This window comes from Lissotriton helveticus, chromosome 6 (assembly GCF_964261635.1).
Source record: "Lissotriton helveticus chromosome 6, aLisHel1.1, whole genome shotgun sequence".
In the NCBI taxonomy this organism is placed as follows: Eukaryota; Metazoa; Chordata; class Amphibia; order Caudata; family Salamandridae; genus Lissotriton; species Lissotriton helveticus.
Window position 1 is genome coordinate 1,766,573,136 of NC_136067.1, and position 22,498 is coordinate 1,766,595,633.

General features: G+C 43.8%; 1 protein-coding gene across 3 annotated transcripts in view; it reads left to right on the forward strand.

The window, feature by feature from the left end:
* The first annotated feature begins 712 nt into the window (after positions 1-712).
* CALM2 (calmodulin 2) overlaps positions 713-22,498 on the forward strand; it is a 36,318-nt gene continuing 14,532 nt past the window's right edge. The window contains exons 1-4 of one of the 3 annotated variants that reach the window (XM_078649656.1): positions 713-1,063; positions 21,231-21,261; positions 21,855-21,998; positions 22,100-22,206. In XM_078649656.1, coding sequence (XP_078505782.1) covers positions 1,061-1,063; positions 21,231-21,261; positions 21,855-21,998; positions 22,100-22,206 — 285 coding nt within the window. In that variant the 5' untranslated portion in view covers positions 713-1,060. Of the gene's footprint in view, positions 1,064-1,797; positions 4,870-21,230; positions 21,262-21,854; positions 21,999-22,099; positions 22,207-22,498 lie in introns of those variants that run through there. The other 2 variants (XM_078649657.1, XM_078649655.1) reach the window with 2 other exon arrangements.

Genomic DNA, 22,498 nt, shown 5'->3' on the forward strand with positions numbered 1-22,498 from the left:
CCCTTAATCTCTCCATGCTTACCAACGTAACAGGTGGTCATGTAAAGCGCTACAAAACCTTCGAGTCGAGCTATATAAATCTGCCCCCAAAAAAGTTAAGACGTCAAACTCAACGTAACATTTAGATATCAAGTAGCGGGGCAAAGGTGAGGAGATGGAACGCAACACTTCGAGAATTTCCTAAAGCCTCTTTCCGGCATTATGTTTAGGCATACAAGTAATCACTGCCTTATCAAACCATATGAGAAACCCGCGAAGCATTTGCGTTAATGGTACAACCAATTCCATAAGCAACCCGTTTATGTGGTGAAAAGAGGGCTAAAGTTTGCGTTGCATCAGCGCCACAAAGCAGCATAATCCGCTCCATCGTAACCGGCAGAGTGCCTCCGTTGGGCCCGTTGTATGCAGTTGATATCGCATCATTAGTTACTAACACCCCTATATCGTTGCACTGCAGCCTGGACCGTTAAGTTCTTACAACCGGGCAGCTTGTCGTCAGCACAAACTACCATTCCCACTCAAACACCGCAATACGACTGAAGCTCCGCCCCTCTCACAATTCACTCCTCTCCGGTTACCACGCAGCTCGTCGCAGGCCTCGTGCACTGGCGCGCCGAACCCAGAGTCTAGTGACGCATTGCAGGTACGAAGCCACCAATCAGAACCCTCACATGGACAGACGAAACGTAGTTTCCTTCCGCCGACCACCCCCAAACTGTAAAGAAGTACCTTGTTGTAAAAACACGTTTGGAACTCTGGGGTGTTGATAAAATCAGCCGCTAGTATCGATCAATAGAAATAAATGTTGAAATTCTATTTAGTTTAAAAATATTGCCCAAAAATTGGCGAATCTGCTTAATCCCTGTATATCGTCATTACGACGTTGCTAAGGCCACGCAGCCTCGCTTGTGAGGGTGGGGGGAGAGGTGACGCCGCGGAGTGATCTGGGGCGGAGACTGGCATTTATGAAGAGCTGTTGGCGACTCTTGTGCGCTAGTAGCGAGCTGAGCCTGTGAGCGGAGCCGTGTAGAGATATCTGCGGATTGGCGCACGCTCCAAAATGGTGAGTGTCTTCGATAAGTTGTATAGTTGGGCAGTGAGCAAGGCAACGTTTTTTCACCATATTCTTGGTTTGAACGTTATGGTGTGGCTGGATTCGTACAGCAGAAACTGTCCACTGGCGTGTGGTGACTTTTAGCCGTTGGGCGCTGCCTGTGAGGAATGATTCGTTCCGTGTTTGGAGTGTGATGGAGTTCTTGCGCTATTGGTCTCGTTGGATGGTAATTAAACCACGCAATCACAAGCGGAATTGTTTCTGTATCGCAGGATTTCTCACGCAAGCCTTAGTTACCCTGCGTGGCCCATGCCTGTCAGTTGAATGGTTTGTTGCTTTCACTAATGTTTTTGTTGGGAGGGGAGCTGGGAGAATCTTATGATCCGCACTGCGTCTCCCAGCCTGCAGGGCCTTAAGAAGGTGGGCCCTAAGGTTACTTGGCTGATGGGCGTGGGTACTGGGCAAACTGCTGTTGAACGATTTGAGACTGAATGAATGTTTGCACGCTTCGCTGTGGATGGTGTCTCTACGAGGAACAGGAAACGGCCGGTGTGTAGTGCAGAGTTGCTACTGTGTATATACAGCGACTAACATCCAGCCGTGGCACCCGCCGGCTGATAACGGCCCGCCGCACTGCGGCTCCCGGCTGCCCTCCCATTGGGGGAGCGCCGGTGGGAGGGGCGGAACCGCGCCCCGCTCTTGAAAGCTCCAGGGACGCGGTGTGCGCCTCCGTCGGGTGCACGGTTCAACCGGCGAGGGTGAAACGGGAGCATTGGTCTCGGCGCAATCCCCGTGTGCTCATCCCTTTCCATGAGGTCGCAGTCCGTGGGCCGCGCCCATGTGCCCTACTCATGCAATCATGTTCCTTCTAGGAGAGGGGATGGTGGGGACTGACATTAAAATGTGAAGGACCTGACTAACGACCCTGCATGCTTGCATGGTCAAATACCCACCCAGCACCATGTTAAACTTCTTGAATATATTTTTCAACGTTGCAGAAGCTCTGGAGTACGTTTTTGCAACCGCCGTATTAGTCTGACACTGTTTTGTCAATGGTGGGATATATTCTTGATCTCAGTCTTTCCTGGAGACTACTTAAAATCAGCTGGATTCCTGTTTCGGCACCGCTTGCCCTTTGGGGAATAATACTAGTTAGTTACGAGTTGCTTCTATTTTTAAGTGTAATTTTCTTGAAAGTATGAGTGTTACGGCAAAGAAACTGTTTTAGTTTTAACTGCTTCTTGCCAGATCACATGAATAAAACATGCCAATTGCACATGGGTTATCTTCGTCTACCTTGCATCTTGATGGTGTTCAGATGAATGATCTGATGATTCTGGAATAATACAGTAAAGTGTTTTGTAGAATATCCCTGCTCAATAGGTTTAGTGCTCTAAAGTAGCCGACTCGGTAGGTACTCAGTCACGACTAGCTCGTATTTTACCCACACGTCATTGCTGTCGACCAGTGAGTAGAATTAAAGACCGGCGTATCGTATTTTTCTGTTGACAGTCGAGTCCTGTTATTTAAATCGATGATAGTTTTACATAATGTAGGGGTTGGCGGGTAAAAATACAAACCTATTCCTTAAACTAGTCAGATCCGTTGCAAATATGCGAGGCTGCAGTGTTGGGTTCGTCGCAGGTTCTCGTGTCACGTGGCATTAAATGGGCCAAAGGTCCTTTTGTGGATGAAGGGTCGGGGCGCTCAGGGCTGCAACACGATAATGTTTCCAGGCAGTGTAGATGAGCTAATTATCAGACCAGATAGTTATATATCCATAATCTGTCCACTATTGAGATATTGGACAGTATCACCTGTAGTGTATCGGATTTCCGGTATACGCTGCCTGGTGGTGCTTGTGGTAAGGCTTTGGCTAGCAGGTGTCATTCATACTTTAAGAAGCTGCTTCGGAGGCTTTAGATTCACTTTGGGGGTCGCTCTTCTTGGCACGCAACATTTAAAATAGTGATGTAATGGGCCTTCTGGGTGGCTGGGTCAAGTCGGTATACTAACTTCATTCGAACAGGGAGGTTGCTTATACGAAGTTGCTCGGTGAAGGTCGGTCATGCAGTTGAGGCTTGGTGAAACTTAAAAATGGTTGCTGTTCTAATTGCATACATTTGCAATGTTCTCCTGGCGAGGATTGAAGTTTTATGTGTTGAATGTCGGTGCACTGACACACCGTAGCTCCGTGCAGTTATTCTGTTCACTCTGCCCTGATTAAGAACGGCGCTGCCTTCAACTAACCTACTATAGTAATGCTTTAGAATCTAGTCGCATTTCTGACACTCGAAATGACTGTAATGGCGCCCGCTTGCGGAGAGTAGTATAAACGCATGGGACGGGCGTTGTTGCTTCCCTGCAGTTGGACGAGGTCTGTCTAACTGAATTTGTTTCTTAGAATCAGTTTATGCTACTGCAGCTCGAGGCATTGAATTTTCCTCAGTACCCATCCATATTGGCAAACACTTGCCTTTTTCTAACCGGATTCCTTGGAAGAGCTATCTCAAATGAGGCTGTATGACAATGAAAAGGAAATTTTCCCCTGGCAGAGACCTTATGCGCCGAGGTGGCCTGCAGTAGATAGGCTGCCCTCCTGTACGACTAGGCGTTCCATCGTTCAGCTCACTCCTTTCGGAAGTGCCAAATCAAGTCTGCTATAACTTACTTAATATGGCTTTGCTTGCCAACGTTGGCTCACGAGAGCCTCTCTAAGTCTAGACTCTTGGATGCTACACATATATACGCTAGTACAAGGTTCAAATAGCGATTGTGTACCCATTTTCTATTTAATTAAAAAAAAATGAGCTGCTTTAAAACCGTGCTTCCGTTTTCGGTGTATTAAACGTGGCTGTATATATGCTTGATTGTTGAAATTGACCTGTTTGCGTAGGTTTCAAATTAATTACGTAGTCTGATTTTTTAAGATGCCTAATGTTTTAATTGTTTTCAAGGATTTTAGGCCATGTGAAAATATTCTTAGCCTATTGCCCAACAGTACAGGAGATGGCAATTTATATAGCTAGCGAGTAAAAACACTTCTGTGTAAAACGTTGTTTAAGCTTTCTGTTAAAGTTATTGGACAGTGAACTGCAGTTAAACCGGTCCCGTGTTTAAGGAACTTCTAGGCGTTGCTACAGACTATCTGAAATTTTGCTTGTAGCTTCATTAGTGTTTTAGTATACTAGATTTTCTACAATCTGTTGCCGCTTGCCTCAAATTTTCCATTGATTAGGATATGCCATGGTTGACCGTTAATTGTTTGGTGCAAGGGGGTTAGTTACAAGCGTTTGGCTATTTTCTATGTCCGGTGATACTTTCACTTAGCATTAGCAGAAGTAGGTAGGGATGTACAGTGAGGAAGGTAGTACTAGTGCCATAGTAAGGGGCAAATCTGAAGGATGTGTATGAATCCATTACGCTTAATAATGCTGTTAACTGTTGTGCACCTTTATTTTGAATCATAAAATGCACCTTTGCTGAGAAGGGTATTTGGGCCTACAGTTTAGGCTACTGTATAGCTACATTAAAATGGGCAATGATAAATATGGCTATCATAAACATTTTGGATGCAGTCATTCTTACAATTTACCCGGGTTTGCTGTTCTGGTGCTAGTTGGAAGCATTTTAATGCCCTATGATTTGAGATAGTGCAAGTGTATCATTTAATCTGAGCTAATAAGATAATTCTGCTTCAAATGAATCGACTGGTTTGACAGAACAATCTATTTTGAAACACAAGAAGGTAGTCAAAATAAAGACCACCAATCCTAAAACTTTATACCAAAGACAAATTATGATCGCAGAACGGAGTAAGTGCTTAAATAACAAATGTTGATACATCTTACAAGAGACTTACCTATGTGTCCCGGAAGTTTGGCAGTAGAATTGCTTAGTACTTAAATGATCAGTGGTTGTATTGAACATTACTCATTCAACGAACACCTATATAGTTGTGCATGTTATCTAATCACATTAAACCAGTATTCTGCAGTTGAGAACATGTTTAACAGTTGCAGACCCTACTGGTCCATCTGTGGACCCACTAGTTTTCAGACTAAGTACTCGAAGATTAGCATAATTTTGATCCTAAGCGACAGGTAAGCTTCATATTTTACTATTTATTTCAGGGCTACCTTAAATGTACAGCTTTTTGTAGCTCAAGTAGATTCCTCTGAACTCTTGGATCCGTTGAATGCCACTCATTTTTAAGAGACTGGTCGCAATCTCAAATCGGTCAAACCAAGAACAATAATGGTAATCTACTAATTTGTGGGAAAGTAATCTGTTCGTATTTGCTCCACTGCAATTACCTCCTTGGCTAATCACCTGCTAAGAAATGCAATTCTTTATACCTACATTGTCATGCCGATTTGCCTAATTTCTAGTCAATAGGACTGTCTGCTAATCTAAAGAGTCTAGGTCACAATGTAAAATGAAGTTGTTCCAGAGGAATCCTTTAACTCCGTTCACTCTGCCATATGTTCATGGGCAATACAACATCCCACATTCATACAAATCAACGATTTAAAATGTCCTGCAACAGTAGTATCAATATTACTTGCTCATTTTATCACAGTATTGTTGTAGACTTGTAACATAAACTAAAACAACTTTAATTATATACATAGTTTGTTAATAGAAGTTGGCCGCTATACATACAGCTAATCAGCAGGACTCCAACCAGTATCTTGTACCACAAAACACAACTGTTGTAAGTCAAAGCTGTGTCCTGCTTCCAAGTTCATTAAGCTTGAAAGTCACTTTAGTCTCATTTATGGCACAATTTGTTGCCATTCCAGTCACTTGGCATTGAATGTACACAAGACCTTACGTGGTGCAGTGTAGCATCTTATGAATATCCTCACCAAAATATAATTCGAACACGTAATCCACTATAAGGCCAGACAGCATGTTTGGCCAGCATATTACTCCCCGTTGAATATAAAGTGCAAAGGTTCCTCTAAAGCAGATGAATCGTAGCGACCTAATTTTCTTTCTGCATAAGGACACATGCATGTCCCACATGTTAGGAAAAGCTACTCGAATCAACAATTTGTTATGCTGGACAACAACCATTGTAAAACATAGGATGCTGCCACCCAGAGTTTGTATGATTTTTTTTGTTTTGGTTGGAGTGGCTTTATTTAAAATGATTGTCTCGTATCGGTGTGTGCAGTCAACTATGCTACGATCTGTTTGAGAGGAACGGTTTCAAATGTGATTAACAAGTTGGCTGAGCTTCGTCCGGTTGTGTCCATATTTATGCACATTATTGAATTGGCATGCTTTTTAGTGCAGCTTATCATGGGAAGAAGCTAGATTGTTCGGTGTTATGTTCTTATAGACATTATCACCTATGCACAATTTCAAAACATGATGTAACTATTAAATTCATTTGATAACATGAACACACCTTTTGAATTGGTGTTCCTTGCTGTATTTGAACTTTTGTCTTTGTTTCAGCTTTTTTGGTGCTATATTTTCCTAACCAAGGATGCAGAAGGAGCTAACAATTTAACGGTTTAAAATGTTTGCAGACTAGTAGTAAACGGTAACCATGGTCTAAGTTAAAAGGTGGCTTGCTGTACTTGTCTCCGTCCAACTTTATCTTCACGTGCTAGTGGACAGATGTTACCAGTTGACTCGCCTTTTGATCAAAAAAGGCCCCAAGAACTGTAAAGCTTGTGTCTAACAATAGACGGATCTTACCGTAAACTCGCTAATGCAGCAACAATTGTTTATGGCATGGTCATTTGGTGGACTTGGAGGTCGCACTAGATAACATTGTGAAAGGGATTGCTGGGAGTTCAGTCTAGTCTGGCTGTACGGAAAGTAAACATTCAGCGCTCAGAACAAAATATGGTGCCTCAACCATGTAGTCTTTAAAGTGGTGTAGCCCTTGACTACAACTGCAATAGTGTTAAAGGAAAGAAACCTCAAATGAGTACATTTAAGTTGTGCGTTTAGTGAATTTATTTATAAATCTCGTGTATGCGTTTATTTCACAGTACGCTCATATTCGTACAAGGGGTTCCTTAACTGTGACAATGTGATCACGTGAATGAATAGCGCTTTATTACTATGTGCAACATAAGTACATGTGGCTGACGGGGATGTTGGAATGTTTGGGAGTCCACACCCGTTCGGTGACATCACCGTCAAAATTCTTAACAGTCCGCATTTACCCCAACATAGGCCTTGGAGCAAGGTCACCAGGACAAAAATTATCTATAACTGAGACACCAAAGGATAGGGGCAGAATTTCTGTCAAATGTCAGTTTGTCCTGGACCAACGTAAAAGTAGGTATTGACATAGCCAGAATGGATGGCATTAAAATCCCAGAACAGTAGAAGTCAAGCTAATTCTAAGGACAACTTCAAAATTGGGTTTGGGCACACAGAGTAATAAAACGGTAAAACTTGGCGCGTCAATTTACTATGGTTGACCCTACATTTGGATGAATTCAGAAAAAGACCAAATTGTTGCAAGTAAACCAGCACGAGATGGTGCCGGGACTGACATCTTGAAATCTGCATAAACCACAGGTGTATTAATCACCGGACGTGGGGATTGGTGCCTCCCTTTCAAGGTGCGCCTCCTATTCAGTTCTCTTAAATGCTACTTAAACTTTGCCGATGCTCGGCCTCCTGGGTTCCAGGACAAACAGTCATGTGACAGAATAAATTATGCACCAGGTTTTGGTGGCTCCATTATCAATCATTTTTGTCCTGATGACCCTGCTCTAAATGCCTGGCGGCCTGGCAAACGGTCCACAAATTACATCCATCAAAATTAAGTCCACATGTCCACACTTGTGTCAAGTGTGGATTTCAAAACATTCTATTGTCGCTATCAGCCACATGTATATATGTTGTACAAAGCACAAATGCACTTTTCATGAGCCTTGTATTACTTTCACTGTGCCATCACTCTTTAGGAGCACCTCTTATATTTAATTTGTAAGTTAATATATTCATAAATGAGAGAAACATAACAAATGTAACGTCATTTGAGAGGGTTTTCTTATTCCTTAAGTACATCTACTGCTGTGATAGTCACAGGCTACACCACCCCATAGGGCCTACTTTATGATTTAATTATTGTCCAGCCCAGGTTACTGGGTTGCCCCTAATTCTATTTTGAGTCAACCATGCAGTCGGCATTTTAAGTCGAGACTTGGCAGCGTCCATGTGTTGTCTGCAAGACCTGCTGTACACGCTATACAGCATTATAATCCAGCCTGCTGCTTACCATTTGGTTTTACACCTCATCAGTCTTTTGTGGCTTCTTGTTGGTTGGCACTCCTATACATCACTTCTGGAGCACTGGCCAACTACAGTTTTCTTATGCTGTAGCTGTTTATTTTGTTCCTTTGGGGAATACTACAATAAAGCAAGAGTGATGCTTGAAACCTATGCCACCATAACATGTAGGCTCTCTTCCTCGCTCCCTGCCGACAGCAGCTCTGCAGGGGATGCTGCCTTATCTGAGCCCTGCCTTTCCAAACGCTCCCATATGCATAAAAAAAATACCTTTTGGTAGCCCATGCCATGTTGCGCTTCCAGTTTGATAAAGGCAGCATGTCTTACTTTAATGCACACTGCACTCTTCCCTTGTTGCCAAGCTCTTCGTGGGTGGTGAACATCTGACCGGGGGGGGGGGGGGGGGGGGGTAGTGCTTCTTACTGTGCCGTGTAATGCAGTAAGGGTTGGGATCACCTGCTTGCAGAGCTGGGGTCTGCACTGTAGGAAGGCGGCGCCGCCGGCACAACTAACACTTGAATAGGAACGAAGTTGTGCCTCAATCTCCACTACAGATAATCCGGTACATACAGTGTGCAGTCAATGCAGGTGCGCTGATGATGGAAAGCAAGATTCTGTGTATTTTGCTGGCTAACTTTAAAAATCTGAAGTCCTTATTGATAAGGTTGGTCTGTACCCCAATGCTTGCTGTAACTTTGACTCCAATCAAGACGTGTGAATTCCCTACATTCCTGCCCCACCGTCTGCCCGAGCCCTTCCAACAGGACAGTGCGCACACAGCAATAACTCATAGTAAGCTTACTTTCATGAACCAGGAACCAAAAGTACAAAAGCATCCAGCATTTACTCTGCATGCTTACAGTCGGGTCAATTAACCTTGGAGCTATTTTTGCCAATACATAAAACTCCAAAGTTTGCATGGTTTAAATATATTTACTAAACTTCTTTTGGCACTCTTATTTGTTGAAAGAACTTTGCAATACCTCTAACTTTCATAAGTGCATGCCGGGGGCTAAAAATTCTTTTAAAAACCATACAATATCAGCCACCATCCCCAGTCTCTTGCTTCATCGATTCATTATGTTTTGGGCGGGCTCCAGGATCCCTGAAAGCAGCTTTAAGTTGGTCCCTGCAGTCGTTCTATCCCATTCCATTGCGTTTTCCCATTCCATTGCCTGTGCGTGTTTTTTTTTTTTTTTTAAATGTATATTTATGGCCAGAATACCAAAAAAATAAAGCAACATGTCTTGCTTATTGTGAATTCGTTGGTGAATGTCCCAAACGCAAATCCTAGGTGCAATTATTTGTAAATACTTCCCTGCTGTTTCACAAATGCATCCAGTGTATTTAGCCACCCGATTTGTAATGGGACGTTTATCTGAGTGAGCCTGTACTTTATTTTTCAAGACGCAGGTGAAGCCTCATGTCCTTTGAGTGCTTAGTTGTATTAGAATACGACCTCCGGGGTGCCATTAACTGCCATTCAGCTCGCTTTTGTAAGTTAGTCAGTTTATGTGTACTGTGGATGGCCCGTTTATACCTTTGGTTATCAGCCCACATGTTCATATTATGGGGATGCTATTAGTTGTGATTAGCTGAGCAGTGAGGTTTACCTGAACTTACAGTTGTCTCTGCTGCCTACAACAGCTGTTTCATTGCAGTGCATTTAATCTTATACTTCGATCTGATGCAGGTACATCTATTATTGGTGCACTCTTCCAGCTTGGCCTTTCCTGAGATTGACCTGGTACTTTCTATTGTTGGGCTTCAAAAGACTTTAATTGGCTTACCCTTCGTGGTTCTGAATTAAACAGTTGATATAACTGGGTTAACTTGCCAAGAACGGTTTTGTTGGCAGCATTACATTTAATCAGCCCCCTGCTTTTCGGTTCCTTTACGATTATATCCGATCTCCACCCCCACGTCTGTTTGTTTCCTCCCTAGATCGCACCCACCTGACTGTCTGCTTGTCTCCCTTCATGCTTTTCGTCCTGACCCCTGTTGCTCCTTTTTGTCTTGGTCTTTCAACATTTTCTCAGCCATTTCTCCTTTCAGCCCTTCTCTGGCACTTCTGCCCCAGTCCATTGGAACAAACGCCCAAGAATATTGGTGATATCCCAGTCTCTAGTGTGCACGCATTCCATCGATATTGGGTAGTCTACTAAATGCAGACTGCATGTACCCAACCTAGTTCACACCCTGTACCAGAGCAAATACCTTTAATTGGATGTATCTAGCACCTGCTCCGCACATCTAAACCGCCTCATTACATCAAGTGAACAAGATTGCAAGTGCAGTACAGGGACTTCTCGCTACTAGCCACATCTGTCTGGCCTGGTCAGTAAACAAACCAATGTCCTCCAAAATAAATCTTGGGCCTACTCACCTGCCTCCATAATATACTCCAGCCCATATTCATTGGACGTTGATTTGACTGACACTAAAACAATGAACAATTTCTCTACAAACTGACAATTTAGACATCAGTTATCCCATCAATGAATCTATTGTTAATGGGTGTATTCATTTTTTTTCATTTGATTTACTTTCATGGTATTTTTTTCAGCTAATGTCATTGCCTCTTTCAAGCAACTTTCAGACTACCTAAACATGATACACTCCTTGTTAGTTTATTCTGATGGGAAGCTCAAGAAAGTACCCCCTAGGATCGATATTTTATCACAAATTTGCACACATCCCCATGTAAAAGTATTAATGATATCAATACTGATCACTCAATCTACCTTGAGCTTCTTTGCCTTACTTGTTCGATGACTCCAGATACTTCTATCTGATCCAGAGCTGAATTTAAAACGTCTAACTAGAACTCAACTGAATTCTTGCTTAAGGTACACAACTATAAATTAAACCGTTGCCATCTCGCATGAACAATTGCAACGTAACTACTCCTCCCCCCCCCCCCCCCTGATCAGCTGTTGCAGAATAACTTTGATTTACTCAAAACGGATCACTCCTTGATTGGAAAAAAAATGGGTATTTGCCTTTAACTTTTGCATGAAGGGAATGCCATCCTACGGTCTTCCCATCATAACTTGACACCCCCGCAAGGATCTAAAAGCTGTAGAACTTTTTTTTTTTTTTTGCCTAGAGGTAGACTGCATTGCTACAATGCTAAATAAAGTACATTGGCTTTCATCTCACACCAGCTGCACTCTACAAAATGCAGTAAATTGCACTGTTTTATTCCTTACCTAGAAAATTGTCATGTTTGTGTTGTGCCAAAATAATAGCAAATGCCTCTCGCGCCTAGAGGTGAAGAAACAAAGTAAAGACCAGGAATGTAGAATACTGCTGAAGATGGTACAACTTGAAAAGTATTTGACTCGTATCCTCTTGAGAATTAGCACATGCAATCAAATCACTCAGTGGAAACTTGTGGTTTAACCTGTAAACCACCATGAATAATAATCCATTCTGTTCAGTGGTGTTGCTATCCTGTTAGATCTGCTCTAGTTTGAATGAGGTATGACAGTGCCTTGAAGAATTAGCACTGGGATCGTAGGCTTACTCCAGCCAGTTCGTGTTGTCAAATAACCAGGGCCTTGTCCAAAAAGGAAGGTATTTAAAATCCAGGATTTATACTTGAAATATTCTGTCACAACACGGCTGTGTAGAGATTTTGTGGGTTTGGACATAATTTCTTTGTTCTGATGACTCTTGCTAGATCAGTGCATTACTGCCATCCACAATCAAGGCTCTGATAAAGAAAGCTATGGGAGACCTATTGAGCTATACTGCCAAATTACCCCCTGATTAACTTTTGGTTGTACTCTAGTGCAACAGTTCTTGGGACAACTAGCGGCAATATATATTGTTTGGTATCTTGACCCAATGCCGGTTCTGCCATCAAAACTTGTAAGTTAATCTTTTAAATATTTTTACCACTACATCTGGAAAAACTTTCATCACTGTTTCTCTGTACTACTATGTTGATGGCCACTGTTCCACCTATTACTTCCCTGTTGCTGGATGTTAACATGCTGACTGGCTTTATTTTCTATGCGTGATATGGGTATAGCGGTCTTAAGTGAAATCCAGCTCTTTCATGGAGTCAAGTGGTGGAGGGTATTGAAACTCAGTAAGGGGGTCTTGTTTGAAACCAACATCCTTGTCAGATCCCTAAGGGTCACACGCATTGTTTTCCAATGTCTGGTTCTCCGATCTGTCTCCTCCTTGTTGGGTAAGTCCCCAGATAGAGTACCTCTGAAAATCGATGTCTCATTAAGTTTCTTCTCTTGCGACTGGTTGGTGGCTTGTAGTGCCATTCTATAATCTGGCCTGGTCCCTTTCTATGAGCTGAAGCGGACTCCTTGGTTAAATTTCCACTGTCAAAGGTGGTTTTACTTACTAGTAGGCCATGCTGGACATACATTGGGCTGCACCATAGGTGTGGTGGGCTCTTCAATGGCTCCAGTGCAGTTTTCCTCTCCTTGGCGAGGCAATCGACTTGGTACTAGTACCTCCAGCCTATATTTGGCTGGTATCACTTAAAATCCTCAAATGCTGCTTTTATGTTTATATAGCACCGCCTCACCGAGTGAAGTCTGTTTCACAGAAAACTAGCCACTGGAGCACAAAACATTGCTTACAAATAGAGTACCACATTATGGAAGAAAACAAGGCCTAGTTCTAACAAGTGAATTTAAACTGCAAATGAGAGTCGCAAGAAAAAAATTAAAACAGAAATTCACTGGGTCCTAAATGTTAACATTGGGTGTGCTTATGGAGCAGTTGTGTTTGTGGGTTTGTTAGACCGCCTATTGATGGTGCGAGGGTTTCTTGTATAGAGAGCATTGGCTCTGCTCAGGGGCCTCTGAAGGAATTTCAGTGTTTCAAAGGATGACTTGAGCCACACATTACAGCGATGTTGGTTTGTATTGTCACCTGCAGCGCGCAACAGTCTCCTTCAGTCAAGTTTGCCTCTGTCTGGCACTGCTGACAAATTGTTGCAGCATTGTTGTATAAGGTCGCAGAGTTCTTGGAGCGCCAGTGTTTGTCTGCTCTCCGTCAGCCCCCTCCTGCTTCTCAACAGTTGGTTCCCTTCAGTGAAGCTTTAGGGTGGGAGCTGGTAGCCTGTCGGATGCTCTGATAATTCAGACTGATTGCATGCCAGCATAGACCTGCTTCTTCTGAACAACACTATTGTTGGCTAACACCTTACCAGAGTCTGGTCTGAATAATCCCTTCAGCCATGTTAGTTATCTGGATGTCATAAATTGCTGGATGCAATGTGTCGCAAGGTATCTGCCTAAGACAGCCTAGCATTAAATTCTACTGCTAGCTGCCTGTGTTATATATGTATTATGGGGAAATGTTAGACCGGCTATAAACAGCCTTTTATATCATAAGGTTCTTTCTCTACACAAGTGTCACTCTTAAGACTGGTACATTGTGTGGTCTTAATCTGACACAAAGCACTAATCCGTGCCCACGGATGGTCATTATCAGCATGCTTGTATTTGTTCCTCCTGGAATTTCAGGGGAATGGAATGGTTGCTTTGATTGAGTTGCCTCTTAACAAGGTAGCTCTAAGAGATGAAGCCTTTATGGTGTGCTTTAAGCAGAGCTACTGTGATCTTAAATGTCCTACATTTTTTTGTTTTTTGGCCCGGCTTCAAGAGCTCTGCGAGCAAGGCAAATGCTACTTTTGTACACCCTGTGTCTGGTTTTATTTTACTTTAATTGTGGTGCTAGCACCACAGGCAGCTCTTCCCATGCCATCTAAATCCCACACCCGCAAAACTGACTTGCTGTTCTACATCGTGTTGAAGGAAGGCTTGCCTCAGTTTGTGAATTAAGACCTCACAAGAGCCAATAGGTTCTACTATTCTAAATGGTGAGTCTTTACTTGTGCACTGCCAGAGATACTACTTGCCATCCCTACCCCTTGTAGGTGTAACTAGTCTCAGATTAGACGTTTTACATATTGTATTAGTCTTTAGGATGAGTATTCATCCGCTCGTCATGTTCCTGACGTTAACTACACAGCTGCTCTTCCTAGCCTAGTGGTAATCGGCTCAATAGTGGGGCTGATATGCCGAACTTGAGATGAACAGGCTCCTAAGGGAGACTAGCTTGGTTTTGAAGGGATGGTAGAAGCAGCTTGTGGAATAGCAAAGGCAGAAGCACAACTGGGACACCATTTGTAAGCCAAGAGAACTAGCAGTTGCGAAACAGACATGAGACGGCCCAGTGGAACTGGTGGTAGTAGCTCAAACCCGAGCCGATTTTAACGGGGAGTATGTCTCTTAACCCGGAAAGAACTGCCCAGGTGCGATATGGCAAAAACGCCTCAGCTAGGGGATAACGGCGCAGGGAAACATTTCTACTGAAATTGAAACTAGCTAGGTGCATGGCAAGCACACAGTAGCACTCTTAGTGGAGAGGGGGGCAGCAACCACTATTGCAACAGACTGCAGGAGGCTGTCTACTGTAGCTAGTCTTGTAGCGGACTGCTATTTTGAGCTTTCTTCCGATTTTCTCAATCTGTAGCTTTATCTCTTAGATGTGCTCTTGCTGCTTCGCTCCATTACACATCTGGACCATAGCTTTGTCTTTACGACTAGAGTCTTACTGATCCGCTGCTTTAGAGGAAGGCTCAGCCTCTACTTCTGTCCCTGTGGGGGAAGGCTTCTTTAGTCCTTGAACGTTTTTCATCTGCAATTAACATACTCTGGTGTCCATCTGGTGGCCACTGCTCTTATCCAAGAGCAGTGCATTCTAGGCAGGGTTCTAGGTAATCTTCTGACCCTTGGGTTCACCACCAAGAGGCAAGCCAGCTGAGTTGGAGGGATCTCTATATTAGTCTCTTCCACTATTTTAGGCTGCATGTTCAAGTGTGATTGGAGTGGAAGCATTACATTTTGGACCAGATAAAGGCAGTGAGGGAGCGGGAGAGACTATCTTGGCCACTGCTGCCCTAACTCTGTGATAAGGAGTCTATTGCAGAATGCTATGAAGCCCTAAAGTCCTACTATTCTTTCAAACACCGGTACACGTCCTTGGTGTGCGCAACCCATATACCAAAGTATCTGAAGCCTTCAGTCTCCCAGCGAAGCCCAGTCAGCAGGTAGCCCAATTGTTCCCCTAAGTGTTGAACTAAAGTGATTTCCTGATATTGGCCCATGACCGTACCAAATTCACTTAAGCCCCATTAATCTTGGCAGGATGCATATACCAGCATGTCCTCTGCATACAGAGTACATCCATGGAACCTCCCACAATAATCCCCTTGGTCCTAACTTTACGCAGGAGAAGGGCTCAATGGAAACAGACTCGAGTGGTGAGGGGGCTACACTGCCTGGTGCCCCTCCCATCCCTCAGGTCGCCTAGAATTTTGACAGACCTTGGGGCTAGTTAAGTGCTGTGCCCAGCTGCAAATGATTGGAACAGACCTTATTAGCTGCAGAACCGCCATCAGAAATGGCAACTCCACGGAAGCGAATGCTTTTTCCAAATCTAGGGAGACCAATGTCAATTTGCAGTCTTAATCTATGGTTTTGTACAGTATGTTTGTGAGCCTCTGGAGATTGATTGTGGTCCTACAGGGCTGTGCAAAGCTGCATTTGCCTTTAGGCACCGAATCACCAACCCACTGTGTAGCTAACAGTTTGCATATTAGTTAGATGTAAGTGTTGTGCATCGTGAGGGGCCTTTATGAAGGATTTGCTATGTCACCCCCAGGCTTCCGATGAAGGAAGATAATCATTCATAATGTGTAGAAGGATCTTTTGTGTAGGTGCCTCATGAAGTAAATCTAACAATTCTTTTCTTCAAATGTAACCGAGTAGGTCTGATAACTCCACAAACCCATCCCCATCGGGCACTTTGTGAGGGCCTGGATGGCTGAGCACTTTTTCCAGGGGGATATCGGTCCCAAGTCCTGTACAATATCCAGTGCCAGAGTCGGGTTAACTCACACCCGACATTCTCAATAAGACCATCTTTCCAGCACGGTACAACTTTAAGATGCTCCATGAGAACACCCAGGATATCAAAGGCAACTAGTCTCAATCTCCACTCGTAGCGTGAACATTAAGGATAGGAGGGACCTCATGGCCTGCCTCATTATCCATGCCAAAAGCATACCAGACTTGTCCCCTTCCCTATGTTGAAGCTGGTTGTATACTCTGATTGTGCACTTGTCCCGGGTCAACTTAATCTCCTGCTGAGCCCGAAGCACCCCCTTCTGCACCTCTGGCGAACATCCCAGGACTGTGGATCTGCCAATGGATGCTCCTGCAACCCCCTAAATCTCAATGTCTATCCCACCAACCAATCTGTTCAAGCAAATATGGGTGTTGTGGGTCAGTAAATGACTGGTTGACTGGTATACTCACTGCCATAGAGATGCAGAACCCACCCTTTATTGTGAAATCCCAACTTGTGCTTAGTTGCCAATAGTGGGAGTGAGAGGGGAGATTTCTGAAGTGGTTGCAATCTTTTTTGGGACGATTAGTTTTTCCAAGTTTTTGAAGACTAACCTTTTCTGATCATATGCCCCTCAGATGCGGTGTCCCACAATGGTCTTCTTTAAGCCCCACTTTATTTAATGTATATATGCCCCTTAGCAGAAATTGTGGGGCTAAGACAAAAGTTGATGTTCCTGGGCATACCCCCTATTTTAAACATAGAATCTTTCTGGCTGCCATGGCCCGGTCCCCATTCCTAAGGACCAGATTAAGAGTTCAGGCATCTGGCTTGACCGGAATCTTGACTTTTAAGGAGCAAGCACGCAAGGTTTATGGCCTTATGCGAGCACACAAGGCCCTAGGAGGTAGAGGACTGCCTATTCCCACTATCTTGCTCCCTTACCGTGCTAATAGGGCCCTACAGTCAGTTAATCAACATTTGGTGGTAGTCCTGAAAATCCAAAAGTGTTGGACTGCTTTTTTCATACAATGCGGCCAAGCTGTGGAACTTTCCCTTCTTGCTCGTCGGGAGGCTAACCATCTGACCATCCGAAACTCATTAAAACCTTGTTTCCCTAGGCCACTCTGTTTTCTTGAATGTCTTGCTCTCAGCGCTGGGATGCCCTTGGGTAGCCATGTGCTATAGAAATGTCAATTCCTTAGGGAGGACTTCATCAGTGGCTTAGTACCCCACCTGGGTGGATAGCGATCCCCATCTAAGGGAGTTGTAATTGCCTCCATTACTGGAGTACCAATATTATCTTACAGGAATTCCTGAATATGGGCAAATGTTTATCAACATTAGGTGCATAAATATTGAGTGGAATGGCCTTTCCATCCAGCTTACCCTGGACCATGAGATTGCATCCCTCTGTCTGCCTCAATACAAGTTTGGTCTGACTTCCAACGGGCACTCCTGGATCTGACCTGCCAGGAGCCTGCTTCCTCTCAGGGCACTTTGTCGACACCCAATTTCTTGGGTGTTGGAAAAGTGAGACCTCAAACCCCCTGCCCCCCCCAAACAAGACCCATAAACTCTTCTGACGTGCTACCCTCTGCTTGCTCCAGGAAACCGATCTTTTTACAGCAGAATTTGCCCTCCGCATCCTCTACTCGTACCTCAAGAATCCCATCTCTGGAAGTGACGTTTGCCATCTTTCCTTCATGTTGCCACCTCAGACTGAAATTCAGAAATGGAGGCCTCTGATCGATGGCTTCATGAGGTCCACCCGGAGGAGATTGGCCTCTATTGCCACAATCTCTTCAGGGCTGCCCTTGAGTCTGAGGACTGATTCCTAGGAGCCTTACATGTCTGCTGTTGTGAAGGGTGGGGTAGTGTGGTGTACTGCTCCATGGTGTTCCCCCGGCAAAGGGTCAGACTTGGTCCTCCTCATGAGGAGGCCAGAGAAGACCTGTAGCCCCCCCCCCCCCCTTACCATTTCTCAATTAGTACATCACCACCCTGGGGGACACAGCAGTCTCCACCACTGTTCCAGACTGTCACCCGCTCACCAGTCTCAATAGGGGTAGTCAATAGAGGCCAGAAAACCAAAGCAGCCCACGGTCACATGTGCAAGGGAGGGGAGAGACTGGCCCCACGTGCACCTTCCACCTCACTTGCCTTACTGTGCTAGCAGTCTGCTCTAGAAATATGTCAAAGGCAAGCAATGCTCCAGTTGAGCCATGGCAAATTGAGGTGACTGCTACCATCAACGCTGCAGCCACCACGGTGAATAATTCCTCACTGCCCTAATCTGTAGCTTTTTGTGCTTCCAGGGTGCCAGGAGGACACCTGCCAGCACACTGAGCCAAATGGAGATGGGTATGGCAGGATTCTATTGGAAGTGCTGGGGCCATGAGGAGCCTCTTTGCATCTAGCCTGCCATCTTGCATGGCCACGCTTCCCATGGTCTTAAAAAAATAGTTTGTAAATGCTTAATCTGGAGTGCAGTCCTCACTTTGTATAAAGAATCTGAGCATTTGAGCTTCTTGAAAGGCGAAGTCTCTCAACCTTTGCTTAGGGTTGGGAGTAATTTGAACATTGATCAGATTAAATGCTGAACAGCCGGCTACCTGTAAATGAGGATTTCCTAACTAGTATTAAAATGGGTATTAAGCAGAAGCTACTTCAAGCATCTTCTAAATATCAGGCGTTGAAGTTCATAGTGGTATAAATTAACCACGCTTGAAGGATTGGTTCGCAGTGGATGCTAATCCTTACTACGGAGGCCTAGAATCTGAATAAATATACCCTGGCCGGTTTGTCCTCCAGGTACCTGGTAGAATGATAAGTTTGTGGACCATTTAGGCTGTCAGTTTAGACCTCGCTTAGCCTGAGTGGCTCATAACACATCAGGCATCTGTTTGGCAATGGCATTGCAATACCCTTTAAACCAGATGGAGAGATGTGCCTGCTACATGACATAGATGTATAGAAAGGGGTCCGAAAAATTGGTCTTGTGTCTACCCTTTCTAGTCCATATAACTTTCTTTAGTCATCTATGGCTGCATATGGTCTGAATCTGGTGAATTAGTTTACCAGAAAAGCATCCATTTGATATTTGCAGTCTCCTTTCTACTGGAATCTTTTTGTGTATTCTTGGTTTGGTTTTATAGCCTAATCACAAGTCATGTGGGTTGTATATTGTGTATTTGTGTACATTACTTATCGGGGAGGGTATCCTGGCACTGATGAAGGGCCTTTATGGGCAGTACCAGGCAAGTGAAGAGCCAGGCTTTACATTTCTTGTGGAATTCATGAACTGATGAACCGGTCCTGATGTCTGTGGGTGGGCCAGGCTTTAGGTGCGATGTTTAAGGCACAACCTTTGTATTTACTTCTCCATAAGCAGGGGTTGGGGGTGAGTACTTACTGATCAGAAGTTTGTGGTGGTCTATGGGCTTGAGGGTGCTGGTCAGTTGAGCGTTGATTCCAGCTTAGTGTGTTACTATAATCTAGCTTGCTGGACATGAGGGCTTGGGTTCTGCAAGTGTTGGGCAGGAAGCCTAGGAATATGTGGTGGCAGGAGAATTGACTGCATTCGCTTGGCTACTTTTAGTGAGTTGGTTATCTTGCGGTTAGTTTCTTTTGTGGGTTGCGAGGACATGGATTGGTCCGTTTGAAAAGCATCCAGATGGAGTACCAGAGTAAGATAACTACTTCTGTGTGGAGATTGAGGCAGTTGGTTTTCATCCATCTGGCAATTTTCATCATGCAGGTGGAGAAACTGGGCGTGATTTTTGGTGGCTTGTCAGAGGTGAGCATATGACATGGGTGGCATTAACGTAGGGCATGATTCTGTCGCGGATTATGCTGGTGAGCGAGATTTTCGTGTACATGTGAACAGGGTCTGATCGGATTCTTCTCAAACGCCACAGAGGAGTTTGACTGCGCCTGAGGTGAAGGACACGACTGATTGGGTTTGGCCTGTCAGTAAGAAGCAATTCCTTTAAGTGCTCGTCGAATGCTGGCTTAATGCTGTTGGATAAGGATGGGGTGGGAGATGGTGGTTGAAATATGCAAAAAGGTCCAGGGGAGGGCGGTGGGGTCATCTGTCCATGTTCATCCATCTGTCATGTATTAGTCTCTGCTGTGGTTGGGCCTGAATGTTTAAGGATGTGGCTAGGCGTTTCGTCTTTTTCATAACTTGACAGGTAGGGTATCGGAGATTGGACTGGGAGTGGACTAGCACGTTCAGGTTTAAGGGTTTCTTGAGTACTGTGGCATATGTCCAAGTAGGTGGCTTTGATAGTTAAGGATTGGGGGTGACTGCTGCGCTAATTGGTGCCAGTCATTTGAAGATGTAGTGAGGGCAGGGGTTAGAGGATACTCCGCAGTGTTTGGACTGCATGGTTATGGCTATTTAGGTGTCAGGTCCTCTAGGTGTACTGTTAATGATTGTTTAGCCGTAATCTTCGCTAAATAAGTAAGTTGAATAGCTCGAAGCTACCTATGTAGGTACCATTACTAGCTTGAGCCTGTGGGAATTGATTACAGGGATTGTTTTAATATCAGCCGCAGAGTTGTATTAAGTTAATTGAAGTGGCATTTCGTATTTGTTGGTAACTGTAGCTTAAAGTGCAGTGCGCTTTCATTAAGTCACCATGTGCTTTGCGAGTGCCGATCTACCATTTCTTAAAAATTAGAACTCCATGTCCGCCAGACCATACCTCGCCTGGAGGGCTGAGGATCAAGCCCACCTTATCTTTCAGTGTACAGTAATTAAATCGTTTTGGGACAAAGTCTTTGCCCTCAAGTGGTGGTTTTGAGTGTACTATGGTCGGACTCCTTCAACCTGCCCAAAGCATGCATTAACACTGTCTTGACAATGTGTTTTGCATTCAAATGCTGTAATATTTTAATATTGACTACTTTTGAGCATCTAGTTTAGCATGTAGAAATGTAAACCTAAAACTTGCTGTGTCTGTATGTAAATCTATTTAAAAGTAATACTTAACTTTTTATGTCTATGCAGGCCGATCAACTGACAGAGGAACAGATTGCAGGTAAGCAAAAAAAATTTCAGATTTGTTTACTATATACATTCCCGTAGTGAACATGTAAATATAGACCATCTTGTATTTGGTGCCTGGTGTACTGCCAATGTGCCACCAATTTAAATGATATGAAGCGGATTACCTTTGCCGCATACATCGCAGATTATAATTGTTTTCAGCTCGAAGGTTCAGAGTTAAAACTGATCGTGGAAGTGCAACATGTTTGCCTTACACTTGACAATTTTAGCCGACCACCTTCCTGGTGCGTGTTAAATTTAGATGTGACCGATTTGTCTACATGCAGTTTCTAGCCAAGATACTGATAGCTGCTCGAAGTTTGAATGTAATGCAGCTAAAAGATATTCGGTCTTTTTTGGCTGCTAGTGGCTCTTGCTGTTGTAAGTTAAATAAGCTGTTTGGAGTTACTGGGCGGTGGTGAATTTGGTGAGTGCAATTTGACTGAGGCAACTATACTTATAGTTTTTTTTTTTCAGGGCTGGGTCTTTTTTTATTTGTAAAGTGAATATGTATCCTTTACGTATGATCCTGGTACTTGCTCCTTGCCCCTCAAACTTTGCTAACACCTCTTATTGGTCTAACAGAGTTCAAAGAAGCGTTTTCCTTGTTCGATAAAGACGGCGATGGCACGATAACAACAAAAGAATTGGGGACGGTAATGCGGTCACTTGGACAAAATCCCACAGAAGCAGAACTTCAGGATATGATTAATGAAGTAGATGCTGACGGTAAATTTAACACCGAACAGTTAACGTTTCATGCGAATGACTATTTACATCTCATGTGAATGAGATGTTTATTGCGCCTAACATTGAATGTTACCTTCTAGGCAATGGAACAATTGACTTTCCAGAGTTTCTTACAATGATGGCCAGGAAAATGAAAGATACAGACAGTGAAGAGGAAATACGAGAAGCATTCCGTGTATTCGACAAGGTATAATCCTGTATATTTAAAGTTTTTTTTTTTTTATTTTTTTTTTTATGGTCCAGTTAACTTTCATACCTACCTTAGCTAGTTCTACTTATAGTAATACTTATTTGAATACTGTTTTTACTAATTAAAAGCTAAATATTTTGCAAAACCATTCCCAATTTGATATAGACGGTTTAATGAAAGAATACCACATTCCCGTCTTGTGATTTTGCAGTGGGCAGCTTCTCCCGCTCGCTCCTCCACATCCTTTCTAAACCAGACTGGTTTTCCTAAACTGTTAAAGGGTGAGAGC